Consider the following 15,393-nt stretch of genomic DNA (forward strand, 5'->3'; position numbering starts at 1 on the left):
CTTAATCCGCGACAGATCCATATCTATCAAATCGCTTCTCATACAAAAGGATATTGGATTATTTTTTACAACGCTTCTGGAAGCTCTATTTTAACTGTATATTCAAATTCACCTTGTATTCCAAATAAAATATATTTAAAGAAGTTTTACACTCCCCCAAGTGCTTTCAGACATTCAGCGAGGCGAAGAATCATTCATTGGTGTTCGACGAAAGCGATATTAGATGCATTTTTTTCGTTTAATCCCCGTCTTTCCATATTTGTCTAGACGTGTGACCAGAATTTTAAATGTCGAAATTCGTTTTAACATTCGACATTTCTACGATTCGCTTCCAGAGACATGACTGAAATGACGCCCCTTGAAACTGATCGTTGTCCAATATATTTTTTCAATGACGTTTGCATTTATCAAGGATCCAGATGTGTCATGGCGCAGCAAAACACTTGAACAATAAATAAGGCTGTGAAATTATTTTATCTTAATTACCTTGTTTGTAAACAATTCTTAGGAACCACAAAAATAACAGTTAAAACTCATGTGATAATATAACCTTCCATAATTATGCCTGAAATGATTTCCCTTCAAAATATTCATATTTCATGTAAATTTATTCAATTAACTGGGGAATTTTTGGAACGTAATGGTTCCACGTGCCGAGAGAAAAATTGGAAACTATAACAATCACGTGAATAAAACAGGAGCGGGCTTTTTGCTTCATTGTAGAGGTTTAATGTCATTAAAACTTAAATAAGTCTCCGGTCTAACGATTTGTTACAATTACAAGGGGGAATGGATTGTGTGTGGTGGTAGGGAATAATGGCGAAAGAATCTTTCTGTGTGGACGACGCCTTGTGTAACTCTTTAATTGCGAACGAGAAAGGAAATAAATCAATTACGTGAGAGGACTGATAACCCAATTACGGAAATAGTGGTTCTCCGCACAGCGACAGACTGGAGGCCGAGATGGTCCTCAAATGCCGCTCTTTACTTAGCCACTAGACAAATGTATAAAATCATCCTGAAAGCAGACACGCCGAATCTCATTATTGAAATTTTAAAGATACTCTAAACCAATTTCGATGAAATTATTAAATTTTGCCATCGTCTTTACGCTCTCCAGTTTCCCGCTCCGGTTTGCTGCTTAATTATGATAAACGATTTGTTACATCAGTAATGATAATTTTCCGTGGTATCGAATTTCCTCGATCACCCTTTGAAATTTGCGAAAGAAAACAAATAACGGCAAGTGTGAGGAGAGAAGATAACGCTGGATGTGGTTATGTTTCTTTTAAATATGGTTCGATATAGTGGAAACTCTGCCATCTAGATATTATTTTTCCATTATATAGTTATTTATCGATGACTGGGGTTGATTTCCAATTCGGCTCACGTAGCAGTAAGCTAATGTTACGCCGCAGTTGGGGGATAAGACACCTACCATATATTATCATCCTCCCTGCCACTGTTTATATAATATGGGAACGTGTCATTGAGACCTTTATACGAAATTCAAACTAAAACGTGAGAAAATGCGGCCAAAAAATGGAAAGTTCAGTATTTTAATAATCAATAAGCCAGAAAGTGAAAGCATAACGGAAAAAATATGCACTACTTCAAAAGTATCATTTAAAATATCGGAGAACTGTAAAATAATATATATTTTCAAATATATGTTTTATATTAATATATATTAAGTGTCATATATTAATTGTTCAAATTAATGGTGAATGTTTATTAATCAATTGTTATATAAAATGTTTATATATATATATATATATATATATATATATATATATATATATATATTTGGTATATGTTTAAAATTATTGTTAATTACTAATTATAAGACTCTGTAGAAAGAGGTTAGGTTCACTTCGGATAGGTTAAAGTTTATACGAAACTCAAATTAAAATGAGAAAATGCAGTTAAAATGAAATGTTTGGGATTTAAACAGTCAATAAGCAGTTTTTGTTGCCTGAAAGGGAAAACAGTACTAAAAAAATAAAGTACATATTAAAGGGTAAGAAAACTATAAAATAAAATATATTTTAAATTTGTTATTTGGTACATATATAAAAATTATTCTTTATTATTATTTTTTAACTTTATATAGGTTAACAACTCTCTAGAAGGTTATTAATTTGGATTAGGTTAGATTAGGTTAGGTTTAAAGTATGTAGCAAGTTCATAATTTGCTCTTATATTTTACCTTTTCCATTTATTTTTTTTTAGTCTTGTAAATATTAAAAATAATTTTTTATTATGTTATTTTAAAGTAAGTAATATGTTGCTAATTATGATTTATTTGTCTAACGTCCATTATTATTAATAAAAATATTTTAAATATTTTATAATATTCCTCCTTTTCCTGTTTAAATTAAACTATTTTCTAAAGTAAATCTCGTTATGTGAGAATTTAATATAATTTTAAACATGTTCATAACATATTTTGTAAGCATTGAATTAGAGACATAAACATTAAGTTTATTTATTTACCAACTTAAAATATACAAATCTATAACTAATCGGCAGATTTACATGTTAAATAACTAAAATGAGTCTTCATGAAATGTTTGTTAATAGTTATAATAATGACGAAACTTTCATAGGCCAACTTTACAGAAGCTTTGTTTAAGTTTACATATTAAATTTTAGGAATTACAAATTATAATACCCAGGATATTGAACAACAGGTTATTGCAGTGGTTTGAACAATATTATTTATTTAAACCAAGCATCAAATGTGAAAGGGTGAATATTAGTAAAGGCAATATATAAATTATGGGTTTGCTCAGTGAATTAATAAATCAATATTATGTGTCATGCACTTAAATCTAAAATAATACAAATTAAAATTTCCAAATTTTATTTTTCTTGGTCCAAGTTACCAGTATCAACAAATTTAGTGTATATATTGTAATGTACAAAAACAGAATAAATACATATGTACAACTTAATGCTAAGTACAAATAAACTAAAACTTTGCACTATAACGTCAGTCAATAATAAAAAGGCAGTAATATAATATAACATATTCTTCCTTAGGACAATTACATGTATTATTTTTAAAAATGGTTTCTATGACTATACAACTAAGTAGTGGTTTCTAAAACAATTTACAAAATGCCTAGGTAAATTAGAAATACGTTTTTACCAATAAAGTATTTCAGTATACCGCTAAAAATGTTAACTTTAGGCCTATGAGGAAACAGCTTGAGTATTTACAAATTACAAAAGTGACAGCAAGTTATATTTACACATTTACTAATAAATAATAAATTCATTCAGGTTAGTATTAAGTAATATGTTTATACTGAATTCGCTGAAAAGTGAATGTGTAAAAATAAATAAATGACATATTGAGTTATAAAAAATTCCTGTAATACTATTAAATTAAATATTCAAGTGTTGCAGGTATGGCTGAAAGGCACAAAAGCGGGCAAAAAGCATCAATAATATATTAAAAAGTTTATTACCTATACAAAGCAATAACAACCTTTATACAATTTCGTATCGATATATCATTATTATATATTTCCCTGGAAGCTTTGTGGCAGAAAATTGATATAAAATACACGTCGGGCTCTAAAATTCGACAATAATTTTCCTTCTTTCCTGTAATAAAGACTGATTCATCCGTATAAAACAATAAACCGTAATTTCATTCAACTTCTTGCCACAGCTACCTCACGTACACACTAGTCCTAATTTGCATTAATTTTAGAATGTATCTGACATTCGCCATTGAGTGAATGAGAAAAATATCACGTAACTCTTCAGTTTTATTGTCGATTGGGTGCAGCAGTATGACATCAGTGAAGGTCCGGGTTGTACCCTAGGTTCTTTCTCTGCAAGAAGAGATGGATTTCCCGGAAATTCGGCCTGTCGTTTTCGTTCCTTTGCCAGCATTCGCACATCAGATCAAACATCTCCTTCGGACAATTGATTGGAACATCCAAAATTACCTTTAAAGTAAAGATATGTACAATTATTCATTTTTATTTCTTTATATTTATTTGAAATCATCGTAAATAGGAATAAAAAGGGAACTGATGTGGATACTATTCTATCAGAAATAAATAAAATCCATCATAAGCCACAGCAGAACCCGCCGTCCAATTACCATGCAATAAAATGAATGGCATTAAACGGTTTCGGGTTAGCGGAAAACCGGACGGAAATGCAGTTAATACTTACGTGCTCGCCGTCATCCTGATAGAAGTGAGTGACGTTTTCTATAACTCTATCGTCGCTGAACTCTTCGAACGGCTGCTCCCGAGCAAAAGTCAATATTTCCCACAGCAAGACAGCGAACGACCATACATCACTCTTGCTCGTGAATTTGTCCTGAATCAGGAATATATTAATAGTTCGAAATCGGGAGGATTGCGAATAATGTGCTTTACCTTGCTCTTCTCAAGTTTTTTAATTACATTTCGTGGCTTAATGTGTTAATTAATGATAATTAAAGGGGCGAGTGATTGAAGATATTTTGTTGCAGTTAATAAATTATGTTACGGTGCATGAAAGCAGTTTTGTAATTAAATTAAAAACAAATAAAACTAACAGAGACTCCAGCTTCCAATGTTTTTAATGAAAAACTTATAAAGATGCATGAAAGGAACTTTCCGCCTTTTCAATATTATAAATTAATGTTCTTTTAGATGTCATAATTAAAAATACTGTTGCGACAAACAAAAATATATGTCTTATCGATCTTGGAACGGCATACAATGTTAAAAGGGTTTTAAAATGCCAAGAATGTGAAAATATCATCTCTCTCACAGTATTAAACTGAATTTAGAGACTCCGAAGTTTTCAATACTAATAAACCAGCGATAGATCCCGAATAACAATATTACGTATAAAATGTAAACCCAGTGACATTGGATAATAAAGTTCATATAACCTTTCTTTACACAGATTAGGAATGTCGGTGTTTTCAACGGTGAATTTCGATGTTATAATAGAAAAACCTTTCCTTATGGCCGTCCATAAAACTAAGAAGCTATCGAGGTGGCCCAATCTTCAATAAAGTTTTTCTTTTGCCGAACTTCCGACACGGAATACTGTAAAAAGGACAGACGGAACGCACCCTGGCTAGAAATTTAGTTATTCAGCTTCAATTATTTATCGGGAGTCACAGGAGAGTCACTAATATATATTAATTTATTTGCAGTACAAGTAAGAGGACTCCCGGTCAAATGGATGTGTGCATGTGCATGTTACCACCAGCTTAAGCTCATTAAACTTTTCTTTTCCGCTAAATAGTATCAAACTTCATATCTTGGCATGTACAATCCTTATATCCATTAATGAAAGCTTTGATTATCTACAAGCTGTTTATTACACTTCTATAACCAAAATTTTTAATTATAAAAATTTCATGTGAAAATTATTGTGAAATAAATTTCTTGTGAAAGTAAAATTTCGAAATTTCTTGGGTGCATTAATTGCTATAATTACGAATGGTAGTCTCATATATATATAACGGTGTTACGAAAAACGTAGTGACCTAATTCCATACGATTAAAATCCGTACTATCATTTTCCATACGATCAAAATACATATGATCATTTTCCATACGTTTAAAATCCATACGATCATTTTCCATGCGATCATTTTCCATATGATCAAAATCCATACGACCTTTTTGCATACGATCATTTTCCATATGATTAAAATCCGTACGATCATTTTCCATACGATCAAAATCCAAACGATCATTTTCCATAGGATCAAAATCCATACTCTTCTATCTACCGCCCTATTTTCTATGATATTAAATATTTCTTAAAACTATTAAACTTCATATTCTCTTTATAGTTGAAGAAATATCTATAGTTGTTCGGGTTTATTGGTCGACGTTTGATGGAATTATTTCCTACCGTTTCGCTAGTATAAATGGCTAGCATCTTCAGTTGAAGAAATACCTCAGATTATATTTATGTTCGTGATCATATCTGTATAATTGCATTTGTGAAATATCATAGGAATGACTGTGAAATAATCAATAGTGTTTTATTCTTTTAAATTGTATAAAGACGGGGACAACTTAATAGTTCATGGTAAAATATTCTATGGTGTAGAAAATAGGGGGAGAAGAGGAAAGCCTCCCAAATCTACCATACTATAGCATTACAATGAAAAAACTTTATTTCATTGTATTTTTGGATAATAAATTTAAACACGATTGAATCCAAGGTTACTAAATTATCTGATAAAAATTGAAATTTGACAATTCTGCGTGATTGGTACGTGATTATGCGTGATTATCACGTGATTGTGCGTGATCGACACGTAATTGGGTGTGATTTGTGAGTGATTGGTATGATCGGCGTGTGATTGATTTGTACATTAGAACTGAAATATCTTAGAAACGATTGTAGTATTTTTTTTATTTTAAAATGTTCAAAGATGTAAAGATAAAAGCTTAATAGTTCATAGTAAAATATTCTAAGGTGATTAATTAATTAATTAACAGAGGGAGAAGAAGAAAACTCGCTACTGTAGCATTATGGACAAGTTTATTACATTGAATGACAGACATGTATTTTAAGATAATATGTACCAAAATTAAACACGAAAATATGCGAAAAAAATATTGAAACTTGATAATTCTAAATCTTTATAATAATTTTCGCCGTTAATATTTTAATTTCAATTAATCGTAAACTAATTCATGGTATTTCTTTAGTTTTGGAAATGTTTTTCATTATTTGGGTATGAAACGACTGTGTGAGAGTAATCTTGTACACAGGACGCAGCTTAAGAAAATTGAACATGTGTTGGTGGTGGGTTTGTACTTACTAAAATGACACTTTCCCAGGCCATCCATCTGATCGGCAGAGGTCTGGAGTCCGCAATTTGGAAGTAATCCGCGCTATACATCTGCCGATACGATCCCAGATCGGACACTTTGATTTCGTATCGCCTTCCGACTAAGCAGTTCCTGCAAAACGTCATATTTTATTTAGATTTCAACACCGCCAACTAAAAAATAATTAATGTTTGTTGTTGGTGCGGCATTAACATTCGAAGAACGCTTGGAAAATTGTAAGTTTATTACCCCGCATAATAAATGAGGATGGAATTATAAATCTATGTCTGGGTCGGAGTGAAAAACAGCATCAAGTAAAACAGTGAAACAGTAAAATCGGGTGAAACACGGCCGAGTATCGGATCTGCGTTCGCGTTAGCTGAAAACTTATTTAATACGTCTGTTTAATTTCCAGTCACGTTCAAAAACCGTTCTCCATTATTTCAGTCTCGGCTCGCAGAGTTCCAGCACTAATTAAAATATGTAGGGAAATCAAGACATAAGCCCCCCTTTCATTCCTGCGAAACGTCCTGACAAGCTGCCGTAGTGCTCACGTCCATAAATATGTAGTTCGAATTGAACTCGTAATTGCGTCCTGATTCCGTTTTAATAACTCCGTGTAATGGAGTTTGGATTTTATGAGTTCATAATTAAGGCTGCCAACTCGGGTAGCCCGCCCCCACCCACCTTCCGACAATGCGTCCCGTATTAAAATTAATTTGTTGTAATTAGCACCAATGAATATTCAGCCGCTTTATTAAATTTATACGGACGTAAATAAGGGTGCGGGAGGGACGATGCGGTATTGAAGTGAACATAATAGGTGGTCCTGTACTTTTCACACAAAACAATATTTTCATAATGTGAAAGCAGTAAATTCGGTGCACTCCAAATGCGCCGGTCATACGGTTGCATTTATATAAAATGGAAAAGTTTATAGTTCAGGAGTTAAAGCGACATTTAGTATAAACTGGGAGCCATAATGTTGTTTAAACTGTAAATAATGTTCAAATAAACTGCGTTTCCGATGTATACAACTGACTTTATCGCAATTTCATTTTACGATATTTCTCAATGGCGATGAAAATTCTAACTGCAACATTATTGTTCAATATATAAAGTAAGAAATTTTATGTATACTCCAGACTTCAACAGGATTTCTATTTGTGCAAACAATTTCTATTGTATGATATAAATTATTGCTCTGATAGAATTTTTATATGGTTCCCGATTGTCGATGCATTACTAACAGAATTCTACATATTTTTTAGTTTATTGATGAACTAATTAGAAATATAAGTTGTAAGTACAGATTTACTGGATTTAACATAACAAACACCATAAAGTTTTAAATAAAATTTGTAAAAATATTTATTTTGAATTTTTATGAAACTTTTTTAAAATTTCAGTGGCGTGCATATTACTAAACTACAATAAATATATTTTTAAGAAATTTTCTATATATTATAATGTTTTCGGACAAACTTCTTTCTTCTATTTACAACCATTTTTTACATTTTTGAAATATTGTCAGGATATGCTCCACAGAGTTATTGGTGACATTTTGATCCCTCTATTATTTCTTTTATTATAACAAACACAAAAAAAGTTTTAAATAGAATTTGTAAAAATAGTTATAAATTTTTATGAAATATTTAAAAATCCTCTGGCGTGCATATAACATATTATCAGATATAGGGGGAATACAATAAATATATTTTTAAGAATTTTCTATATATTTTTAGAAATTCTCTATAGCTCACAGACATTTTGATTACTTAAATATTTGTTTTATTATAAGAAACACAAAAAAAGTTTTAAATAAAATTTGTAAAAATATTTAATAATGTAAATGTTTTCAAATCTTTTTTAGACATACAAACACCTGTGGTAGTATGGAATTTATTTGGAGCATGTTTCACAATATTTAATTTATTAATGTTATACGTTTAATTACTGGCACAAATTAAATATTTAAACTAGGATTCATTAAAATTGTAATTAAAGTTTATCATCAAAAAATACTATATAAAAGCTTACTGTTACAATTTTACTTCATTACTGCCAAAAAGTTTGTAAAACCTTTGTTTGTCTTGGTCTTAATTGGTAAGTATTGTAGTAACTCAATACCATTTTATGCAGCCCAGGGCTTATGTTACGATTGGAATGAAGAAGGCAAGTATGTTTTATCATTTTTGTTATCCACATTTTTATTATTAACACACTGATTTTTTTAGAAAATTAAACGAAACGAGTCATATAATAAACATGGCCTATCAGCAGAATAAATTTTCTTACACCCAAATTAATAGACAAGTGGATTTGTGTTTTAAAGCTCACATCGCTAAAAGTGGCAATTTGTACAAATTCTGAAGGCCCCGACAGATACAACATCTAAAGAATCTAAAGGATCTAAAGAAACTAAAGAATCTAAAGAATTTAAAGAATCTAAAGAATCTAAAGAATCCAAAGAATCTAAAGAATCTAATGAATCTAAAGAATCTAAAGAATCTAAAGAATCTAAAGACTATAAAGAATATAAAGAATATAAAGAATATAAAGAATATAAAGAATATAAAGAATATAAAGAATATAAAGAATATAAAGAATATAAAGAATATAAAGAATATAAAGAATATAAAGAATATAAAGAATATAAAGAATATAAAGAATATAAAGAATATAAAGAATATAAAGAATATAAAGAATATAAAGAATATAAAGAATATAAAGAATATAAAGAATATAAAGAATATAAAGAAAATAAAGAATATAAAGAATATAAAGAATCGAATACATTTCATTACTCATTGAAATTTGTAAGAAATTATGTCACTATTGATAGTCTTCACAAATTTGTTTACTGTTTGGAAGAATTGTTGAGAAAATAATTTTAGTTCTTCTTGTTGTCAATGATTAATTAAATAAACAGTTGGAATTAATTTATGGGTTCTTCCTTATTTTACCTTTACAAACTCTTTAAATCTATACTTTCAATGATTTATTATAACTAATATAAATCAATTTTGGGATAATATGTCAAACAAAAATATATAAGAAAATTTATTATGGATTCCATATCTGTTTAAAATGAAAGATTAGATAATTATAGACGAGGTATATATAACTTACAAATAAAGATTTTAATTGAATTAAAATCACATGAAATATTTGGACTGGAAGTTGAAGTTTTCCTTGAACTTGGTCAGTCCATTATTATTAAGATCCTCAATACTTGAGGCAGTATTTTTCGTTTTTCAGCGAAACCAAATAATGCAATTATAATGTAATATATACAATAAACCATACAAATAACTAAAAAATAAATAATTTTATGCCATCGATTATTGGATTTGTGATCAAGCGTCCCATCCCAATATTTGATTAACTCGACAAAGTGTCATTTGGGAGACGGAATTAGTAAATTTCCCGTCGTTTTTCTCCCCGCGGGAACGAAATTAAAACGTTTGCTTCCGGCCGACATTCCGGCCGGTAATTCTATGATAATGTCGGAAAATTCCTCTCGGACGGAATAAGTTATCCTGGGGGGGCGCGACGTCGGGAGGAGGCGGGGACGGGCCGCGTGTACACGATGGAGGGCGCATTATAAGTAATTAGAAAATAACTTACCGTGCTGCGAGGTCCTTGTGCACGTATTTCAGTGATTCCAAGTATTTCATACCAGACGCCACTTGGGTGGCCATGTAAATAAGGCAGCCGTAACTGAAAACAAAATAGAACAATGTGAGCCTTTTTAGGGGGTTAGGTGTGGGGAGCGGTGGGTGTTCGGTCGCCGGTTTCCGGCACGATTTCGCTAATTTGCTGCGATCACGGCGCAAAAAGAATTCCGGTTATTTTAATTGGAAAAGTTTCGGCGTGTTTATTGTGGCATTCCTCCGCCACATGATAATAAAAAAATGGGTTGTTTACATACTAGAAAGCAAGTCTCATCTTAAGCCGTTGTGTTGGTGGGCAATTAAAGTGCAAACAAAATGAAATAAAAGAATCTGTTTGCATAATCGTGTCAATATGTGTCGGAGCCCCGGCGTCGGGCAACGGGGGTCGATCTCCGTGAATGTTTGCGAAGTCACGTAGCCCGAAACTGGCACGGCTCCGAGCCCCACGACCGACCCGTTAAGGTGAGATTTAGGGGATTTTCCGTTCGCTTTCTATACGAATTTCGCGCTTAAACTTGTGTGCAGGGAATGCTGAACAGTGCACACGGGACCACGGAAAAACGCACGCCATCCTACTTTGATTATTCATCACGGATTTAATAACGGGGCCGGCGCCGGATGCTTTTCTCACCGGATGCGGTATCGGTAAATAAATTATTATTTTCATTATTCCTTTCAAATTGGACGCCGTACATTTGTTCTCCTCTTTCGCCGTTTTCAGACCAATTTACCTTAAGGTATTTGCGGTGGGTGCCAAGGGAGTGGCCGTTTCGGCGACGTGGTCCTGCAGGAACTGGCACAGGTCGCCCATGGGCGAGTACTCCCTGACCGCACAGACCGGCTCACTGTCCAAACAAGCGCCCAACAGCCTCGACACATTCACATCACCGATCCTCGACAAGGTCCTAACTTCGGCCTCGAACTCACCACGCAAACTGTCCAACCTCAACGTGTACACAAGCACGAACTTGCACTCGACTAAATTGTGTCGTTGCGGCGTGGTGAGGGTTTCGCACAGGTGGACGTCGCCGAAACGTCCGTCGCCCAGTTTCTCGATGATGCGGAGCTGGTCGCGCGGGAACTCCTTGAAGGTGGGCTCGACCAATTGTAGCGGCTTCTCCCGTGGCGGGCTCAGCGTCAGCATGTAATGCGAGTTGATGCTGGATCTGAAACAATGCCGTCAGGAATTGCTTATTGTTACAAACTTGAATTGCAATCCGTCTAGATTGTTTCAGTTAAAGTGGTCAGGAATGTAGTCGGCGCTGGGCACAATCAACTAACATGTTGTGAACATGCTCCTTTATTCTTTTATCCTGTATTCTCCGGAGATTTTATAAAAACTGAGTTGTAACATATATTGCTTTGAATTACTTATATCAACAAGATAATAAATAATTCACTAGTTTACAATAATAATATAGATCTTAAAATCTATAATGTTCATAAAGAACTTATGCTTCAGGTTTGTATAATTAATAACATGAATGAATTAAATCAATTTCAGAAACTACAAAATAAATAATATAATAAAATATTGTTGAGAATCACGGCTGTACCTATTTTCAGCCATAAAAAATTGAGAAATTGAGCTATCGACAAATTTTTTTTTTTAAAAATATTCTATATTATGGTGCATTAAAGTGTATTTTTTGATCGTGTAAAAGATAATATTTCTTATAGAAAAATTAGAGAAAAATATCGATTATTCCGGTTTTTGCTCGAAATTTTTATGAAAAAAAAATATATAATACTATGTCTATTTTTTTCCAAAAATCATCATCATTATGAATTTTTGAAGATTTAACAAATTTTATTAAATTGAGATTTCAAGTTTTATACCATAAAAAATCAATATTTTTTCATATTTTTTCTCAAAATGTTCGATTTTTAGCTGTGATTTTTTATGCTTTTTATGTTTATATTATTGTATGCGTTTCTTTACACAAAATTCATCAAAAGTAGAATATTTTCAAAACAATAATAATATGGATCTTAAAATCTATAATGTTCATAAAAAACTTGTGCTTCAGTTTTGTAACTTGAATTAATTAAATCAATTTCAGAAAAAATTGTTGAGAATCACAGCTGTACCTATTTTCAGTCATAAAAAATTGAAAAATTGGGCTATCGACAATATTTTTTTTTTAAATATTCTATTTTATGGCGCATTAAAGTGTATTTTTTGATCGTGTAAAAATATTTCTTATAGAAAAATTAGAGAAAAATAACGATTTTTCCGATTTTTGCTCGAATTTTTTCCAAAAGTTCATGAAAAATCGAAAATTTAATTTTTCAGTTTATAAAAAAATCAAAAAATCAATATTTTTTCATATTTTTACTCAAAATATTCGATTTTTAGCCGTGATCTTTTATGTATGTTTATTTTATTGTATGTTTTTCTTTTCAAAAAATTCATCAAAAATAAAATATTTTCAAATTATTATTAATTACGAATTATCCTTAAAGTATTCGAAGTTATTTATAAAATTAGAAAGCAGATTACAATGATCTGGTTAATTACATCGGGACAAAAGGAGAATTTTTGTATTAAATATGTCAAAACTAAATAATTAAACAAAAGTTTATTTAGTAAAGATTTACGAATTTATAATGAATTACCAAATAATACAAAAGCATCTGAAATAATTATTATCCTAAGTATACAATAAATTGATGGCAAAACTGACAAACGCACACAAAACATCAATTTAGCAGCATCGTTAGTTCGACAATAAGGAAGTGAAAGGAGCGAGTTTACCTGTTTAGTCCGGGCTGCAGTGTCGGCGTAACGGGAAGCGATGCGGAGGAACGACCGTAGTAGTTTTCCGGGGGAGGCGGCACCGGGGGCGGCTTTGGCAGGAAGTTCAACATTGGCGGTTTCACTCGCGACGACTGAGAGTACGAACGACTTTGTCGAGGCTGTGGACTACTGTATTCCTGGCACACTACATCTGGCACCTCTGAAAAATGACCTAATTTTGATTGAGTTTCAGAAATTTTAGTATAACAGTTACCTGAATACTCGGAGCTGCACATTGTTGTTTGAGATAGAGGAACAACGTTAGTCCTGTTAGTTTCTAGGTATAAGACAGCTTTGTCTCCATTACAGTCCAAAATAATCTGCAAAGTGATGGTTAATCTTATAAATTATTAAATTAGACGAGCACAGCGGACAATGTTATCTCAGTAAAACAACTTGGCCACAAACAATCTTAAATGACGAATTTAGAAAGCTAATACCCCAGAAAGCAGTCCTTCCATTGGCTTTATACACACAATCAAAGAGATCCAATCCCAGATCTAACTTAATCACTCCTAAAGGCACCCGTTTCAGCGTCGACAAAAAAGAAAATCCAGAACAAACCTTCTCGTCGGCCGCCCTCTTCACGTCGTCCCTCAGAGTCGGATAATCGGCAACGTCCACCGCATCGTCGCCGCTCTTAAGCCGCTGATTCCTAAAGACAATAAACACAATCGCCGCCACCAGAATCAATATCACGACCGTCAGCACGCCGATAACGAATCCGATGTAGTGTTTTGGCTCGTCGTCGGCCCCGGTTTTTGTCGTCACCGTGTTGCTCGTCGTGTTGTTGGTGCCGGATTTCGTGCCGGTGACGGTCTTTACCTCGTCCCGTTGGAGCGGATACTCTCGGCCCACTTCCGGCGCCGGGGGATCCTCTTCCATCTCGCTGAAATTGCCGGTCACCGCAACTGGAACAATTTGTCGGGTTTAAGGTTATTGTTTCTCGACGGCTGATTGAGGATTATTGGATGGCGAATCGCCAGGAAACCAATTCAATTATCCTCATTTACATGTATAATCAAATCTCTCTCCCTCTGTGTGTTGTGTGCAACATATTTTACTTTATTTAGTTTAACGGGGAAAAGTTGACAAACAAACAAGCCAGGATAAGTGTGCAATTTATATAATTTATTTTGCACAGCATCCGCTCAGATTTTATTTCGTAATGAGCACGTTCCACTGAACGTAAGAAAACACAACGCAATCCTTATCAGCGGAGTACATTGTTATGCGCCTATGTATAGATGATTTACCGCTACTCTATTATATAAATGCTTGTTAGCAGAATTCTCTCATACTTCATACAACATTTACCACATACAAACTGCTGTGGTGCTTGTATTTGAGAAAATATGTACTTAGGAGGCATTTGCATTTTACATAAAGAGTGCCACATATTTTATCGCAAATGCCTTTTTAAAAAGAAAATGCAGTGCGGGTTTGATAGATACTGCAGCCGGAACACATAAATATCTACGCGAACTGACCGTACGTACATAGACGTCACTACATATTTTGTATACAGATTGAGATAAAATAACAAAAGCCTCAGCGGATATTAAAATTTAAAATATACGACGGTAGATATCTCCGCTTTAAGTTCAACTTTGAATAAAGCTTTCTTTTTTCTTTCTCTCCGGATTAAACGAAGCATTCATATTTTATTTACTGCGACTTGTTAACAGATTATGTTTTGCTAATTGAATTTTCTTATGAATACTTTCACAAGACTCGGAGATTCAAATAATATTAAACTGTACGTAAAAAATATAGATAAACAGTCTGTTATTATTAAGGGCAAACAAGAATCGCTACGAAAAATTGAGACGTTAAAAAAATAAAGAAGTTATAATTATTAAAAGTAAAACGTAATTAATAGTACAAAATTCTAAATTAAGGAGATATGTGAACAAAATAATGTTTGGTTGACATTTACTGAAACAAATTATTTCATAAAAAATATGGTTGGACTGTAATATATATAAATATTATGACGTTGTTGAATGGTTTTTATAAATTTTATTATTGATAAACGACATTTCAATTTTGAGTTATTAAATAGAAACTTTCATGGTAATAAAATTATGAATAT

At 32.4% G+C, this 15,393-nt stretch overlaps 1 protein-coding gene across 1 annotated transcript in view; it reads right to left on the reverse strand.

The window, feature by feature from the left end:
- Positions 1–2,849: 2,849 nt before the first annotated feature.
- LOC109602700 (discoidin domain-containing receptor tyrosine kinase B) overlaps positions 2,850–15,393 on the reverse strand; it is a 93,840-nt gene continuing 81,296 nt past the window's right edge. Inside the window, exons 9-16 of the mRNA XM_020019126.2 lie at positions 13,863–14,209; positions 13,513–13,618; positions 13,257–13,458; positions 11,230–11,664; positions 10,452–10,544; positions 6,812–6,953; positions 4,198–4,347; positions 2,850–3,965 (exon numbers count right to left, since the gene is read on the reverse strand). Of these exons, the coding sequence (XP_019874685.1) occupies positions 3,813–3,965; positions 4,198–4,347; positions 6,812–6,953; positions 10,452–10,544; positions 11,230–11,664; positions 13,257–13,458; positions 13,513–13,618; positions 13,863–14,209 (1,628 nt within the window). The 3' untranslated portion in view covers positions 2,850–3,812. The remainder of the gene's footprint in view (positions 3,966–4,197; positions 4,348–6,811; positions 6,954–10,451; positions 10,545–11,229; positions 11,665–13,256; positions 13,459–13,512; positions 13,619–13,862; positions 14,210–15,393) is intronic.

This window comes from Aethina tumida, chromosome 2 (genome assembly GCF_024364675.1).
Source record: "Aethina tumida isolate Nest 87 chromosome 2, icAetTumi1.1, whole genome shotgun sequence".
Taxonomy (NCBI): domain Eukaryota; kingdom Metazoa; phylum Arthropoda; class Insecta; order Coleoptera; family Nitidulidae; genus Aethina; species Aethina tumida.